Here is a 17,434-nt window from a genome sequence, read left to right as displayed (position 1 = left end):
GGTGGCAAAACAATGCAATTAAAAGGTCCCACGGCCTCCCCAAAAATCTGTTGATCAAATAACCAAGAGCTTTGAAAGGGAGAGTGTGTGGCCATCACTTCTAGATTGGTTTTGGAGCCGGAAGCCACTCTGGGAGATCTTCAAACTGAAATTATGGGGTGGGTGGGAATACAAAAAATAAAAATAAAACCTGCCTCCGTGATCAGATGTCTCTCCCTGTATTGTGTGTACAGGTCTTCATTCGGGGGGGGGGCGGGGTGAATGGGAGAAAACGGGCACGGAAAATGGGCACAAAACAATATGCAATCTTGATTACAGAAATCAGCTTCCCAGGAAGCTCATCTTCAGTTTTTTTAAAAAACGGAGATATGCTTGAGAGTGGCAACACAGGGACAAACTCTCAAAAGCCACAAGGGAAATACAATTGACACTGATAGGGGATGAGGCTCCAGGAGCTTCTATTAGTTCTCTGGTCTCTCACGACAAAATTATGTAAAAGGTATTTTACGTGCATAATTCATACAAGCTGAATGTTTTGGGCGACCTTGGCGCAGGTTTCTATTTTAAGTGCCGACTATGCACAGCTGTGGGGAATGAGTAAAAAAAAGGGGGGTAATGCTACCACTAGTAGAAATATAGAATTTATTTCAATTTACAATAAGGCAACATAACATTTCTCATACAGGAAGTGACAGATACACATATAGGGCTGCTGCCAACACAGACCATGGAAGAAGTGCATTTCAGCAGACACTGTTTACCTCCAATATTTTTTCCCCTTCTGACTTTTTAGCATTTTATTACAAAGGGAGCAGAGTGATTTATATATATATATATATATATATATATATGTATGTATAATTCCAGACAGTTCTTCTGAAAGATGGAGTGGATTTCTACAAGAAGCAACCTTTTTTAAAAAAAAAAAATTAAATAAAAACAATGTCTGCAGGCTGTTTTGGTTCCTCACTGCAACTGTCAAGAATAGCCACCAGTCAATGTTTCATTTTTCTAGCTGTTCATCCTGGTAACACTAAATGACATCCACTTCCTCCCTAAAAACTTCTCGGCAACAACAAAAATACACCCATCAAAAACAAGCCATCGAAATGTTAGACCACCTATTCAAACAATCAACACACAGCAATCCATCAGAGTGACCGTAGAGGAGTTTCCCAAACTTTCCATAACCATTTAAACAACGTTGACTGTTATTTGTACAAACTACATAACTTGGGCTCGATTTTTATTACTATTATTATTATAATCATTATCTACAATCCCCCTTGGGCAAACATTCAGAAGTTGCTGCCTGGGATTTTTCCATTCTGCTTCAATCCAGTCCTCTTTTCCCAGACATCGAAAGCAAGAATTCACCGGCGGACAGTGGCAAAACCAACAAGCCACAGCTGAAGGGAAAACAAAACGACGCCTTGGCTCTCCCCACACTTGGTGCTTTGATTTCTTCTCTTTTCTAATGGGGGGGGGGGAAACAATCCACACGTTTCTATAGCGATGAGGCATGGAAAGCGTCCGCCACAAGAGATCAGTCAGAGTCTGCTGGTCGACTCGACAAGGCTCCATTTCCTATTATCATCTTGCTGTAGTTCTTCTGCTCCTCTTCCTTGAAAGTCTCCTTGACTTTGGCTCGTTTCAAACCTCCGTCCCTTAAAAGAACAGGGCAGAAAGGGAAATGTATGAAGCAGAATAAAGATGGCACTCCTAAGAAGGCTGGCTAGCGCAAGGATTCCCAACAGAACGTCTCCCTCTTCTCTCCCCAAATAATAGAATTGGAGGGTTGAAAGCCAGCCCCCTGCAACGCAGGAATATGCAGCTGTCCCACACAGGGATCGAACCTGCAACCCTGGCATTATCAGCACCACGCTCTAACCAGCTGAGCTATCCAGGTGATATGCTACAAAGGATTGCAGGAAGTTAAAGGGGTATGTGGAGAGAGAGGTGAAAGGAGATGGCGGTTGCACAACCAAAAGTCATTGCAATCGCAGATCTGTTCAGCTGGACACTATTGCATTTGTTGGCAGTGCTCAGAGCAGATCAAGACTGCAATCCTAAGTGCCATTTGTGGCGTTTGTCCGTTCGTTTGAACATGTCTGTACAGGGCGAGAGAAAGGGTTAATAGGTAGACCAATAGGAAAGCCAGAGGCGGAGCCTACCTGTTTATAAAAGGGCTTAGCCCAAGGTTTGTGTTAGCTAATTGGTTGGTTTTAGTGGGTTGGTGGGTTGGGAAAGGCAGTTGGGAAAGCAGTTGGCAAACAGTTGGAAATAGAGAGACAGTTAGTGCAGTTGGTTCTTGTGTGAGGGGAGGTAGAAGAGTTAGAGACAGGATAAAAATAAGACTGGGCCATGTTGCATTTTCCTCGCCTCTCTGCCCTCCTCCTCCTCCGGGCAAGCGGCTTCGTTTGGGCGGCAGCGCCAGCGGCAACTCGCCTCAGATCACCTGACACGGACCCGCTGCTGTGGCTACCTTACCGTAAATACCCCAGCCCAGGCAGCAGCAAGAAGAAGCTGGCAGCGGCGGCAGGTTAGGGGTTAGGGGCGCAAATTACTTGCCTTGCCCCAGATTAGGGGGCGCAAATTACTTGCCTTGCCCTGGGTGCTGACAACCCACGCTACGCCGCTGGGGCTTACTTCTGAGCAGACCTGGTTAGGCTTGCACTGTTACTTCTAGAATCACAGAATTGTAGTGCTGGAAGGACTAGTCCAACTCCCTGTAATGTTGGAATCTCAACTAAAGCATTCAAGACAAATGGCAAACTGAATTCTAGGTCATTACCACCCACTGCTGAAATTTAAGGCTCTAAATTTTTGCAGAGTACGCTCTAATTTCTCTCTCTCTCCTCTCTTGGACATAGTCTCATTTTTCTCACCAGGGCAATTCCGTAAGTCCTCCTTGGCGAGCGATAGCAGACTTCACCCTGTTAGCAAACTGAACGGCATCTTCTCCTTCCTGCCAAGAAAGAAACAGAACGCAGTCGTCTGTAACCCACATATAAATGCAATAAGGAAGTCAACTGTGGACTTCTCAAGTTTAGCCAGGAGAGGGAGAGAAGGGGGTTGAGAATCAAAACAGCATCTCTGGTTAGCTGCCCCCAAAAGTTACAAGGGCACCACTATGGGCCGTTCCTCCTGCTAATTAAACGGCAGTGTCTGTGCCAACCCGCCAACAATGCGAAAACGGCAGATACCTCTCTCGTCACCGGCGGCAGGTACCAGACGTGGCACACGATGGCCCAGCTGGTCATGATCCGCAGAAGGTAGCTGACGATGCCGTGCTTGCTGCTGTTCCAGAAGGCGTCACCAAACTGGGGGTCGTACTGCAAAGGGAGGAGGACAGCATTTGAGAGTCACGCTCACAGCCAACGTGAAAAGGGCCATTTCACAAGCCGTGTTAGAAGGAGCATTCTTGGAAGGGAGCAGAAATTCCCAAAAGTGTAGGGCTGTGAGAAGTTAATCAAGAGTTCTAAGGGGGGGGAGCAACCATTAGGCCAGCGGCGAGACAACCTCTCGCCTATGGGCACAGTGAGGTCTGGCAGGCTCCCCCCATTTGGCTTGCAAGGTTAGCATTCATGAGTGGTGGGGAGCTGGTAGATGAAGATGATGGAATATATGGAACTTGCCGAACTGACTGGGAGACTCCGAGACCAGAGAGAAGAGACGGTGGAAGAAGATTGAAAGAAGTTTAAAGAATATCTGAAAAAATATGTTAATACAGTGGTACCTCAGGTTACATACACTTCAGGTTACAGACTCCGCTAACCCAGAAATAGTGCTTCAGGTTAAGAACTTTGCTTCAGGATAAGAACAGAAATCGTGCTCCAGCGGCGTGGTGGCAGCAGGAGGCCCCATTAGCTAAAGTGGTGCTTCAGGTTAAGAACAGTTTCAGGTTAAGAACGGACCTCCGGAACGAATTAAGTACTTAACCCGAGGTACCGCTGTATTTAAATCTTAGAATAGCTTTGGAAGTGGATATAGGCTGTAGAGTTAGAAGTAGAAGATAGTGTATTTTAAAACATTATTATTTGTAAGTGATAAAATGTGAAGATTTTTATGGTAAAAGTAAGCATGATTTTTAAAAATGGTTAAAAATTATGATATATGTAAACTGCTAAAGATGAGGTAAAATGAAAACCAGACGGGGGGACTTGGGGAGGCCCACCTAACGATGTTTAGAAAAAATAAGGATAAGATAGGAATTTGCTTGTATTGTTTGTTTTTTTCTGTTTGTGTTGTTATAAAATGAATAAAAAATTGGTGGGGGGAGAGTGGGGGGGGGAGCTGGCTAATTATAGTCAAGCGTCCCTATTGTATTGAGGCTTCCGCTTTAAGTTTTCGGTCTTCAAACGTTTCAGAAGTCAAATGGTCTTCCGGAACGGATTACATTCGACAACCAAGGTTTGACTGTAGTCTGTAGCTAGTTAGTACAGTGGTACCTCGGGTTACAGACGCTTCAGGTTACAGACTCCGCTAACCCAGAAATAGTACCTCAGGTTAAGAACTTTGCTTCAGGATGAGAACAGAAATCGCGTGGCGGCAGCATGGCGGCAGCGGTAGGCCCCATTAAATAAAGTGGTGCTTCAGGTTAAGAACAGTTTCAGGTTAAGAACGGACCTCTGGAACGAATTAAGTACTTAACCCGAGGTACCACTGTATTTCTGCTTTTTTGGAACAACCCACCAGTAGCTTTTTGTTTTTCTTAAAGTAAACATTGCGATCAAACAACTGGTCTCCACGCTAAAGAGTAACTTTGTGGTCCTAGATGTTGGTCCTAGGCAGTTTCCCAGGGACCTGTCTTCTGCTCCCACATTTGTGAAGCTAACTACTGGACTTGGTGCCATGGGTTTATGGCACACTGCTCCCTGGAAAGAGACAAATCTGCTTTCAGATGTAAGAACAGGGAAAGCCTGGTTGCGCTCCATTCATTCCTCTGCCCAGTCCCTCTTTAGCAAAACTCATGGATGGAGGAAGCTGAGCTTCCAGATGCTGGCTCTCACTTGCATCTTTGTCCAGTTTAATGTGTATTGAACCTGTCTGGAGGCATCTCCAGACTTCCATGCCTGCGTTGGAGTCCATGAGATCCAGCAGCAGCGACACCTTCCTGGGAAAACATGGGGAAGCGGTTGCCGTCCAGATGTTGCTGGTCTCCAACTCTCAGTGGCCTCAGCCAACATAGCCTGTGATCAGGGATGATGGGATGTGGCGTTCAATACATCCAGAGGGCACTAGGAACACCTGTCCTAGGAACCGGCTAGAATTGGCTAGAAAACCTTCTAGAACCTAGAATATTTTTGCGTGTTCTTACCTTGATAGCAACTGGGTAAATTGTGCCACCAATTTCAAAGCTTCCCTTTTTAAACATCATGACCGAGGTGTTGTTTATACAAGTGCCTGGTTTTTTAAAAAGAAATAAGAGACAGAGCAATCAGTAAACACAAACCCAGATGGAGCATTATTCACATTAGGCATTAAAGTCCTGAGTTGCAGAAGCCTGTATTGAACTAAGTTGACCCGATCATGCAAGGACTTCTGATTGCTCTGATGGATCTTTATTCTCTCCCTACATCCCTACCACATTTTGAAATTTATTTTTATTTTGCGGGCTGGGGGTGGGGAGTTGGGGAAGAAGAGGGAGGGCAAGTTCCATTGTGCAAGCTGGAGTCGTTCCGTGAATGACAAAGGAACACAGGGAGCTGCCTTATGCAAAGCCAGGCCATGGGTTCATCCAGCTCAATAATGTCTACACAAGGGTCAGGGCCATCTTTACCCGGGGGTGCAGGGCACCTGGGCGCCAAATTCTGAGGAGAGCCAGGCGCCCACCACTGAAGCCGCCTAAGCTCTTATCTACCTGTTATGAAATAACAAATAATTTTGATCAAGCTAGAAAAACAAAATACATATATACCTAGGTATTACTGAAATGTATACCTGCTTCACTAAAGGACGTGTCCACTAAAGGACACTAGTGGGACGCGGGTGGCGCTGTGGGTAAAACCTCAGCGCCTAGGACTTGCCGATCGCATGGTCGGCGGTTCAAATCCCCGCGGCGGGGTGAGCTCCCGTCTTTCGGTCCCAGCTCCTGCCCACCTAGCAGTTCGAAAGCACCTCTAAGTGCAAGTAGATAAATAGGTACCGCTTTATAGCGGGAAGATAAACGGCGTTTCCGTGTGCTGCGCTGGTGCTGGCTCTCCAGAGCAGCTTCGTCATGCTGGCCACGTGACCCGGAAGTGTCTCCGGACAGCGCTGGCTCCCGGCGCACAACCCTAGAGTCGGACACGACTGGCCCATACGGGCAAGGGTACATTTACCTTTACCTTATACCTGCTTCACTAAAGGACTTTCGACTTTGTGCGCTCATTTACCAAAGGCGCACCATGCCAGAGGCGGCGCTTGTCATTTACCACGGTGGCGCTTGTCAGTAAATAAATTAAAAAACAAAGTTTGTTTCTTTTTCCTCCCTTCTTTTGTGAACAAGAAATAAGGTGTGTGACATAAGCACAATAGTCATACCTTGGATTACAGCCGTTTCAGGTTGCGTCTTTTCTGGTTGTGGACTGCCAAAACCCGGAAGTACTGGAATGGGCTACTTCCGGGTTTCAGCAGTCGTGCATGCACAGAAGCAGTAAGTCGCGCTTTGCGCATGCGCAGAAGCGCTGAATCGCAACCTGTGCATGTGCAGATGCGGGTTGCGAACATGCATCCCGCACGGATCACGTTCCCAACCTGAGCGTCCACTGTAAAAGTTAATTTGGGACTAAACTAAATTTGGGGGCGCTGGGCGGATTTTTGCACCACGGTGGCACATACACTAAAGACTCCCCTGACAAGGGGTATATGCTGCATGCCAAGCCACATATCAGGGGGCAGGAAGGGACAAGGGCAGGGAGAAGCTCAGCCACATCGTCTTTATTATTTATGCATTCATCATTATTATTTGTTGAATTGTTTGTCGCATTACCTTGCCCCGGGGCAAACTAAAGCAACTTACAACCACCCAGACAAAAACACCCCATGCAGACACGTGAAAACCAAGAGAAAATAAGAAATTAACTTATTTCTCTTGGTTTTCATGTATCTGCATGGGATGTCTGTGGCCCGCTGCTAAGTGGCCACAGATAGTTAAATTAGGCCAAAGGCCTAGTTATAATGCTTTTGCCTGGTACCTAATGAAAGGCGCCAATTGAACTTCCCTGGGGAGTGTCAGCATCGCCCTTGAGCCAGTGTCACCAACTGGACTCATGCACTTCAACCCCGACTGGGCTAGGCGAGCTGGGTAGCACTTCCAGAGACCACCAGGTCAAAGTGCTGTGGACTCACAGCTTAGAGTTGTGAGCACCGGATTCACTTCCACAATACAGTCGTCGCACAGCAGAGTATAGTAGAGTCTAGCAGTGTATACACGACTCGGAGAGCAGCTCTGTAGAATATCTTCTTTTATTCTATAACTACAACTATAATACAAAACTATATACAGAGCTAAATAGGTCTAAGCATTAATGAATGCTGCACTGAGTGTCTGCAGCTGCTCTTAGCAGCAACCTTATCTCTACACACGATCTCTAACACTCAGTCTCTCTCTCTCTCCGACACACTGACTGACTGACTGACTGACTGACTGACTGACTGACTGACTGACTTGGTGCTGGAGCTGAATAAGTAGAAAGCAAAACACTGCTCCTCCTCTCTGCAGAATCAGCAGACTCGTCAGGAGATTCTTGGATATGGGAGGGGTGAAATCTCCTCAGGGAGAACATGCCACAAATGGGGAGCCACCACAGATAAGGCCTGCTCTTGTGTTGCCATGGAGGAGGCAAACAAAGATGGGCCTCATATTATGATCTCACTGTTTACGGTCATATTCTGCTGTTTTCCTCCATAAGACTGTCACAAGAGAGGATGTTCTCGCAGGAATTTGATGTAACCAACCTGAGGGGAACTCCTCACGGCGAGGGAAGAGTCCAAGAGCGACTCAGACAGTATTAACTTATGGTCTGTGTGTGTGTGGTTTGGGAGCTGCATGGTCAGGGAAAAAACAATGCTGTCCAGGGTTGTAAGGACTGCGGAGAGAATAATTGGGTGCACTCTTCCCACCTTGGATCAAATCTATGCTTCCAGGTGTCATAGGAAAGCTGCAGAGATAGTGCAGGATAGTGTACATCCCAGAAATGATCTCTTTCAGCTTCTGCCTTCTGGATGAAGGTTCAGGGTTATAAAGACTAGGACTAGCTGCCTGAGTAACAGTTTCTATCCAAATGCGATTTTGGTTTTAAACGCAGTGTAAGGTGGTCTCTATGGGAGTATATTGTATTTAATTATGGGGTATCAGAGTTTTTAGGGGGTTAACCAGGCTGGGATAGCAGGCTTGTTTGTTTTTGAAGGTCTGCTGTAGATTTTTCAATTTCGTTGTTCTGTATGGGACAATGACAATAAAGTTTGTCGTATCGTATTGTATCGTAATTGTTATTAACCCACAAATGAGGGAACAGAAGTGTATGTTTTACCTTCTGGAAAAATTAAAATGGGCAGCTTCTCCTTATCCGCAACATGTTCCCTCAACCTGAAAGAGAAGGAGAAATATTTCAGTCTTCGCCTCAGTACTCAAGAGGGTCTCTTGGAATTAATCTGTTTCCAATAACTCAGGACATAAGTAGAGGGTTGCTGGATCCAAGCCGGAAGCCATTGGCAACACCTTGTGGGAACAAATTGCACACCTTAGCTCTGTGCTGTGCAGTGAAATATTTAAGAGTCAAGCGAGCTAAGTGGTTCTCAGATCGGGAGGTACCTTTCAAGGTTCTACTCTTCAAAGCACCATTTCAGTTTGGTGCGGGTGGGGAAGAAATTTTAGCAACAGAAGGAAGACAAGGTTTTAAACTGCATTTTAACCTGTATTTTAAATTGCTTTTTTTCACTATTATGTTTTTACTGTAATTTCACTGGTGTTAGCTGCCCTGAGCCCGGCTCTGGCCGGGGAAGGCGGGGTATAAATAAAAATTATTATTATTATTATTATTATTATTAAGGTTGTTGGCATGGACTTGCCTGAAGGTTTTGGTTTAGTAAGCCAGGATATTCAAGGAGCTGCATGCGGGTTTGCAAATACTTTTGCAGCTGCTTCACTCCAGCCAGCAGTTGAACAAGCAATAAATAATAAATAATGATGATGATGATGATGATGATATATAATTAAACATTAAATATATGTGTCAGGGGCTCAGGAGCAGAGGCACAGGGGAGAGAGGAAATGGAGAGCGAAGGGGAATAATCTGAGGGCAGCGTAGGGGTGTATGAGAGTGGCCCGAGAGATTCCATGAGCTTCTCCAGCGAATCAGAAGATTCCCAGAGGGGGGCGCCGACGGCCAGGGCAAGGGGGGTCCCAGGGGGGACACACCAGAAGCAAGGGGCCAGCGGGGACTCCCAAAGCAGCAGCGAGAGATCAGGACCGGCTCCTCCACCAGAGCGTAGTGGGGGGGAAGAATCTCATGTATCAGGACCAGCTTCTCCTCCAGCAGGGAGAGAAGATGAATCAGGGCTGGCCACGCCTCCATCGCAGAGTGAGGGAACGGAGGGGAAGTCAGATCCAGCTAGCCTCTCCGAAGGGGGAAGCAGTGACAGGAGCAGTGTAACGGTCAGGAGGAAGGTGGCCGGGTGGGCGCGCGCGCCAAGTTCAAATGTACAGGCGCGTGGCACAGCAGGTAACCCGGATTGGGAACCAGGTCCTAAAGCCCGCCGGAGGGAGGGGGAAAGACTCAGGGGACTCAGCGTCAGAAGAGTCTAGAAAGGGCAAGACCCCAGCGGACAGGCGGACCCAGAGGAGGAAAGAGCAAAGGAAGAGGTGGAGCAAGGCTAGAGTCTTAAACTGGTGTCTGGGGGGAGGAGATTCAGCGGTCTAGACTCCAAGACGTAGAGCTGCGCGCCGCGGCTTTGAAATCGAAACTGATCTTCAATAAAGACTTTTGTATATAACAAGAACTGGCGTTGGTCCTTTGTGAGCTGGGACCTCGGGCAGCTCTGACAATATGTCATTAAACATTAAAAACTTCCCTAAACAGGACTGCCTTCAGATGTCTTTTAAAAGATAGTTGTTTATTTCCTTGACATCTGATGGGAGGGTGTTGGGTGTTCCACAGGGCGGGTGCCACTACCAAGAAGGCCCTCTGCCTGGTTTCCTGTAACTTGGCTTCTCACAGTGAGGGAACCACCAGAAAGCCCTCGGAGCTGGACCTCAGTGTCCGGGCAGAACGATGGGGGTGGAGACGCTCCTTCAGGTATACTAGGCTGAGGCTGTTTTGCCAGCTTTTCCCAGAGATAAGGCAGACCAGGGTGCATAAAAACAATGTTTTTATTTTAAAAAAATTAAACCGGATTTTTTTTTATTTTTAAAATAAAATCCTTTTGGAGGAAAATATTTCTAAAGATAGTTTTCTATTTAAGTTACATTATAGTCCAAAGGCTATTCATTAGAAAATAAGGATTTGTTTTACATTTTTCATGTATGCTAAAACTCAGTTTTTTAAACAAATTTAAAATTGTTTAACCACATCAGTTAAGAAACATGGATGCATATGCTATAATGTTATTGTTTTAGTTAAATAAATTGTGTAAATTGTTACTAATGATTATTTTCCCATTTCCAATAAAGTACAGCAGAAAAATTGTCGAAATATAAACAGTTAACTCATTAGACCTCAAAATAATTTCATAATTATCTGTCTATGTATTTCTAATAGTATAACCAAATCAGGAATTTCTGATATAACTGAAAAAACTACTCTGAAAATTTATCATTCCGAAAATGAAACCTTCATCTGGTTGTAAATATTAAGATTATACCAGCAAGAATGAGTCTTTCTGCAAAAAAAAGAGAGATTTAAATCAAGTCTTACTGACTAGTGATTTAAATCGTGATTTAAATTGATTTGAGCTAAATCAAATCCACCCTGAGGCAGACTATACCTTTATTTGCATTTGCAAGGTTATGAATAGACAGAACTAACACAATGACATATCAGAGAGACTGCACACCATTAGCCTGGCCCTCTCTCTTACCTTACTTTTCTAATCCCCAATGGCAGTTAACACAAGGAGTCCCACACTTTTCCGTGCAGTAAATAAGAAGCATGGGTAGGCAAACTAAGGCCTGGGGACTGGATCTGGCCCAATCACCTTCTAAAAATCCAGCCCGCGGATGGTCCAGGAATCAGTGTGTTTTTACATGAGTAGAATGTGTGCTTTTATTTAAAATGCATCTCTGGATTATATGTGGGGCCTGCCTGGTGTTTTTACATGAGTAGAATGTGTGCTTTTATTTAAAATGCATCTCTGGATTATATGTGGGGCCTGCCTGGTGTTTTTACATGAGTAGAATGTGTGCTTTTATTTAAAATGCATCTCTGGATTATTTGTGGGGCCTGCCTGGTGTTTTTACATGAGTAGAATGTGTGCTTTTATTTAATAATAATAATAATAATAATAATAATAATAATAATAATAATAAATTTTTATTTATATCCCGCCCTCCCCAGCCAAAGCGGGGCTCAGAACGGCTAGCAACAATAAAATAATACAACATTCTAAAATCAATTCATTATAAAATCAGTTTAAATCAAATCAAATTAAATTCAAATGCATCTCTGGGTTATTTGTGGGGCATAGGAATTCATTCATTTCCCCCCCACAATAAAAATACAGTCCGCCCCCCCAAGGTCTGAGGGACAGTAGACCGGCCCCCTGCGTAAAAAGTTTGCTGACCCCTGCTTTAGAGCAACCCACAGCCATTTGCCTCTTGGTGTTCGGGTCAAAAAACAACAACAAGCCCCATACCTTTTCGTCACCAGGTGGCGATCTTTCATTTCGGAGCGTTCAAACCAAACATGTGGGCAGGCTTTGACGGTTGCTCTCTGAATCACACCCATTAGGCCCCCGTGAGCTTGGCCCACCTGTAAGGTCCCCCCACCAAAAAAAAAAAGAGACACAATTAAATCAGCAGGGAGTTCCTTCAAAATAGTTCCCTTTTAAAACTATAAAGGAGCCTTGTGAGTGGAGTTGATGCCCCCCCCCATGCATTGAAAGTGATGTCATTCTTGAAGGACATGATTACCGTATTTTTCGCTCCATTGGACGCACCGGACCATAGGAGGGGGAGAACAGGGGGGGGGATTTTTTCTTGTTCTCCCCCTCTAAAACAAGGTGCGTTCAAGGTACATTCACCAGAGCTTGTGGGGCTGGCGGTGGGGGGAAGCGCTGCTTTTCCCCACCGCCAGCCTCAAAGATCCCTGAAGCCTTTGGAGCGCAGCGCCCCGGTGCCCTGGAGAGGCTGTGCGCGCAGCCATCCCCAAGCTAGAGCAGCGAGACGGAGCCCTCCGCAGTGCTCCGTCTTCCTGTTCTGGCTTTGGGCTTAGCGGCGCAGCCTGCATTCGCTCTATAGGACGCACACACATTTCCCCTTAATTTTTGGAGGGGAAAATGTGCGTCCTATAGAACGAAAAATACAGTATGTCATCTTTAAGTGCCCACAATCTGCTTTTTTGAGCTTCCATTACTATCTGTTTGCTGGGAGGTTAACAACGTTGTGTCAGGGAGGTGGTTATCTCACACTTTCTACTGCACGTTACTGTCACTTCCCAGAACCATAGAATTGTAGAGTTGGAAGGGACCCCTTAAGTCATCTAGTCCTCCACCCTGCGATGCAAGGATCTCTAAGCTAAAGCATCCATGATAGATGACCATCCAACCTCTGCTTGAAAACCTCCAGGGAAGGAAAGTCTACAACCTCCTGAGGTAGATCATTCCTCTGCCAAACAGCTCTCACTGTCAAAGTATTTTCTGATGCTTAGTTGGGATCTACTTTCTTGTAACCTGAATCCATTGGTTTGGGTCCTGCTCACCGGACCCAAACATTATTTTAATGGCATTTAATTGAACATTGTTTTAATGGCAGGGTGCAGATGGGGCCTTTGCAGATGGGCCCAATTCAGCCCACTGGTTGGTTTAATCTGGCCCCTGTGGCAGTTTATTTCCTGGGGGTAATATCCTAAAAAAAGCTCAACAACTTCAAAGGTTAACAACTTTGGTTGGTCGGCCCTCATGGCCCTTCACTTCATCAAATCTGGCCCTCTCTGAAAAAAGTTCGGACACCACTGAACAAAGCCTTTGTGGCAGTGAACTGGGCACAGCGGCGTAGCGTGGGTTGTCAGCACCCGGGGCAAGGCAAGTAATTTGCGCCCCTTAACCCATGGATTTGCGCCCCCTAACCCATGGATTTGCGCCCCCTAACCCTAACCCCCAGATGTTGGGCCCAGTGCAGCCGGCCCCCACTGCTCCCCCCACGCTACGCCACTGACTGGGCAGGCATGTCAACAATTTGTTTTGCATGGGGAGCTATTTTTTCTGGCAACCCTACACACAGATAAGACACAGCCTTTGAATATCTACCTTGATATAGCACTAAACCTTCCTCATTTTCTTTCCCCATTTACCCTTGCCTCTTCTTTCTCCATTTCTCAGTGTTAACTGTAAGCTCCTCAGGACAGAGACCTGCTTTCTTAAGCAATGTCAAGGCTTATCCACACTGATAGCACTGACAGGTGGAAACTATTAAAAGTGCTTCTGTGCAGCTGCACAGCTAAATCAGTTGCACAGTTCCTCTTCCTTTTTGCATCAAGAGTTTTCTCAACTCAACACGAAGCAATGACTTCAATTATTAGCAACTAGGAAGTAGCTACAGTTCAACGCTGGCTTCATGTACAGAGGTCTTTACAACTCTCAGTCCTTGCAATTGCAAAACTCATGAGACTTAAGACGTACCATTGCGTAACAGCCATCATTGGTCAAGATTATGACGTCTATTGGGGATGTGTGGTTGGCAACACAAATTCCTCCTTTCTTAGGCTTGTTCTCCCTGCAAAATAACAGGAGGACACCACAAGTTTTTCACAACTTTGCAGTAGGGGACGAGCGGTTGCGAGATGCCCATAAACCGGCAGCACGTTACACATGAGTATTTTTCGCTGTAAAGGCTTAATAAGCAGGGTTGCCATTTAAAAGTCAAAAGAAAATGCATTTTTTGTCAACATTTAACATTTCTAAGCTGCAATTCTCAGCCACAAGCAAGGCATTTAAAGCAGTGCACAGACTTTAAAAAGCATACAGCGGTACCTCGGGTTACATACGCTTCAGGTTACATACGCTTCAGGTTACAGACTCCGCTAACCCAGAAATAGTGCTTCAGGTTAAGAACTTTGCTTCAGGATGAGAACAGAAATCATGTTCTGGTGGCGCGGCAGCAGCAGGAGGCTCCATTAGCTAAAGTGGTGCTTCAGGTTAAGAACAGTTTCAGGTTAAGTACGGACCTCCGGAACGAATTAAGTACTTAACCCGAGGTACCACAGTATTCTGAAAGCAATTGGACTTGGCATTTTTTTAATGGTGTTTAACCCCCAGAAGACCCACACAAAGGCACTACACAGACAATTTGTGGGACCTTTCAGCTCAAGGAAAAGTCAAGTAAGAGGGGCATGATAAGACTTGTATAAAATTAAGTATGCTGTGCAGGAAGTAGATAGAGAAAGGTTTTTGTCCCTCTCTCATAATACTCAGGCATCCAGTGAAGCTGAATATTCAGGACAGATAAAAGAAAGCACTTTTTCACACAGTACATAGTTACAACTATAGGATTCACTCCTACGGGAAGCAGCTATGGCCACCAACTTGGATGGCTTTTAAAGAGGTTTAGACAACTTTGTGGAGAATAAAGTTATTAATAGCTACTGGGTAAGTCTCCCCACTTGGGAGCATTCCAAAGTCAAGGCATCACCACCAAAAAGGCCCTGCTTCATGTCACTACCCACTGCCCTTTCCAAAGGCCCACAGACTATACTCAGAAGAGGATGTTGACATCCGAGCAGGGAAAGATAAGCCCAGATAAGCCCTGTTCTTCATCATGCAGAGCCCAGAGATGACAGAGTGGACTGTACCACTTGAGACAGCTGGGGGAAGATGAAGTTTCTGAATCCATCTCACAACAAAACACAACAGGCCCTTCCAAGCATCCTTTTCACTGTGTATTCATGATGCTTTTGGGGGCAGTTATGTGCAATCCCACTTCGCATACCGTTTGAGCCTGCAAAGATTTTAGGATGGACATAATTTCTTTGTTTCCAATTGCTGGCTGCCCTTTTGCTTCCCACCAAAATTCTGTAAATGTCTAGACCACAAATGTACTGGGGGGAGGGGGGGACAGGTTGTCCCAGATGTGTTGTGCTCCAGCGCAAAAGTACAATAATGCAGTAACGTTGGAGAAGCATTGCAGAAGTGGAAGGAATGTGTGGACAGCCCAGTATTAATCCACCACCATGGGGTCACGAAGAGTCGGAGATGACTAAACGACTAAACAACAAAAACAACTAGGGAACTACTGATGTACCAAAGACATAGCACAGAATGTACCTGCAAAAGCAACACACCTGTTTGGAGGGACCCAAACACACACACAAAAAGAACTTGCTTTAAGTTAAACAAACAGCACTTCAGCTTAAAAGAGTTCATGCGCCATCCATTCCTTGTGCTAGCAGTTTACTTGCAGGGGTGTTTTGTTTTTTTTACGCAACAGAATGTTAAAAAGATGTGATCCCAGACTGGTAACCTCTAGTGGTACAATTCATTCTACCACTTGATTCTGCCTGATGTGCACATCAGCAGTAGCAACAAAATACACCTTGATCTACCCGGCACCATCAGAAAAGAACTTATCTAACTTCAGTCCTGGGAAGGGGTCGTGTTTTCTTTCACTCACTTGTTATGGTAATAAATGTTGCCAGAAAGCGCTCTGACAAGGATCCGGGAGCAGGTGAGGTGGACAAGATCACTCAGCCAGTCTTTGGTTCTGCAAAACAGGAAAAACTGGGTGTAACAGCAGCCTTAGAAATCTAAGTTACGTAGGTCCACATTTCCCAGGATCTCAGAGTTGCAGCACTGGTTATTTACACATCACAACCTAATTTCAACTTCTTGATAGCAAAAGAGGAGTCAGCATTCTAAACAAGCTGAAGAACAAAGAGTTCAGTAGCTCTGTCTATAAAGATACATATTCAGAAAATGGATGATTTGGGAAAAGTAGCTTCCCAAAAATAATGGATACCCTCTTCTCTACAAAATCCAGCAGCCCCCCACTTAATTCTCAACTCTTCTTGTCCTTTCAGCTGCTTTTGATCATGCTCTCCCCTTATCAATTACCGTATTTTTCGCTCTATAACACGCACCGGACCATAACACGCACGTAGTTTTTAGAGGAGGAAAATCCGTAGGCATGCCACCCGTAGGCATTCCCTCCATAACACGCACAGACATTTCCCCTTACTTTTTAGGAGGAAAAAAGTGAGTGTTATGGTGCAAAAAATACGGTACTTTTACACCCCAAGTCTATAAGATTGTGTCACCAGCTGGTTCCCATCTCTCTGCTTGTTATTTCAATGTCTCCATAAATGAAAATTCGCCCTTTGCTTTCCCTCTTATAAACACAGTCACGTATGTTTATAAGAACTTTTCTGGCAAAACGGATGGGCCATTAGTTTTACACAGCGAATAATGAAACTTGCTCCTGCAAGATTATAAAGCTTCGCACGATATAACGTTATGCTTTGGCAGGTGAATCCCAGCTGTCAATCGGCATTCCAATAATTCCAAGAAACAGCTTGCGTTGACGCAAGAGGTTGGCCCAAGGCGGAGGTGGAGTTTTGTTTTCTGTTTCGTAACCTCTTCTTTTCCCAAAGTTACTGATGCAAAGGAGATCCACTTACTCCCCATTTGGAAGCTGGCCTACCAGCGTGGCACCGCAAATCATGGAAAGGATCCCAATGTGTGCCAAGGTAACCCTGGGGAGGGAAAACAGAAGGGAAAATCCAAAATGCATTATCCATTCAAGACCATCAGAGCCTACTTGGAGCATCTTCAGATAATTTGCAATTGGAAATCCTGACAAACGAGTTTGATCGGAAGAGAAAGGCTTCCTTAAAGTGCATACTTTTGGTCTCCAGATGAGTTTTTAAAATGTAACCATCTCCATAACCATGTAGCATACTTGGGTTCACAGGGAAACCCAGCCAGATGGGCAAGGTATAAATAAAGAATTCATTAGTATTATTATTATTATTATTACTATTATTACAGTGGTACCTCGGGTTACATACGCTTCAGGTTACAGACTCAGATAACCCAGAAATAGTGCTTCAGGTTAAGAACTTTGCTTCAGGATGAGAACAGAAATCGTGCTCCGGCGGCGCAGCGGCAGCGGGAGGCCCCATTAGCTAAAGTGGTGCTTCAGGTTAAGAACAGTTTCAGGTTTAGTACGGACCTCTGGAACGAAGTAAGTACTTAACCCAAGGAACCACTGTATTATTATCATTATCATCATCATCATCATCAT

At 45.2% G+C, this 17,434-nt stretch overlaps 1 protein-coding gene across 1 annotated transcript in view; it reads right to left on the bottom strand.

The window, feature by feature from the left end:
* Positions 1–625: 625 nt before the first annotated feature.
* GPAT3 (glycerol-3-phosphate acyltransferase 3) overlaps positions 626–17,434 on the bottom strand; it is a 30,782-nt gene continuing 13,973 nt past the window's right edge. The window contains exons 4-12 of the mRNA XM_079990996.1: positions 16,809–16,883; positions 15,806–15,895; positions 13,819–13,912; positions 11,836–11,951; positions 8,517–8,572; positions 5,321–5,406; positions 3,207–3,335; positions 2,889–2,968; positions 626–1,667 (exon numbers count right to left, since the gene is read on the bottom strand). Coding sequence (XP_079847122.1) covers positions 1,547–1,667; positions 2,889–2,968; positions 3,207–3,335; positions 5,321–5,406; positions 8,517–8,572; positions 11,836–11,951; positions 13,819–13,912; positions 15,806–15,895; positions 16,809–16,883 — 847 coding nt within the window. The 3' untranslated portion in view covers positions 626–1,546. The remainder of the gene's footprint in view (positions 1,668–2,888; positions 2,969–3,206; positions 3,336–5,320; positions 5,407–8,516; positions 8,573–11,835; positions 11,952–13,818; positions 13,913–15,805; positions 15,896–16,808; positions 16,884–17,434) is intronic.

Source organism: Podarcis cretensis (genome assembly GCF_951804945.1).
Source record: "Podarcis cretensis genome assembly, chromosome: 9".
Classification (NCBI taxonomy): Eukaryota; Metazoa; Chordata; class Lepidosauria; order Squamata; family Lacertidae; genus Podarcis; species Podarcis cretensis.
The sequence above is the reverse complement of the archived record's forward strand: the minus strand, read 5'-3'. Positions and strand labels throughout refer to the sequence as shown.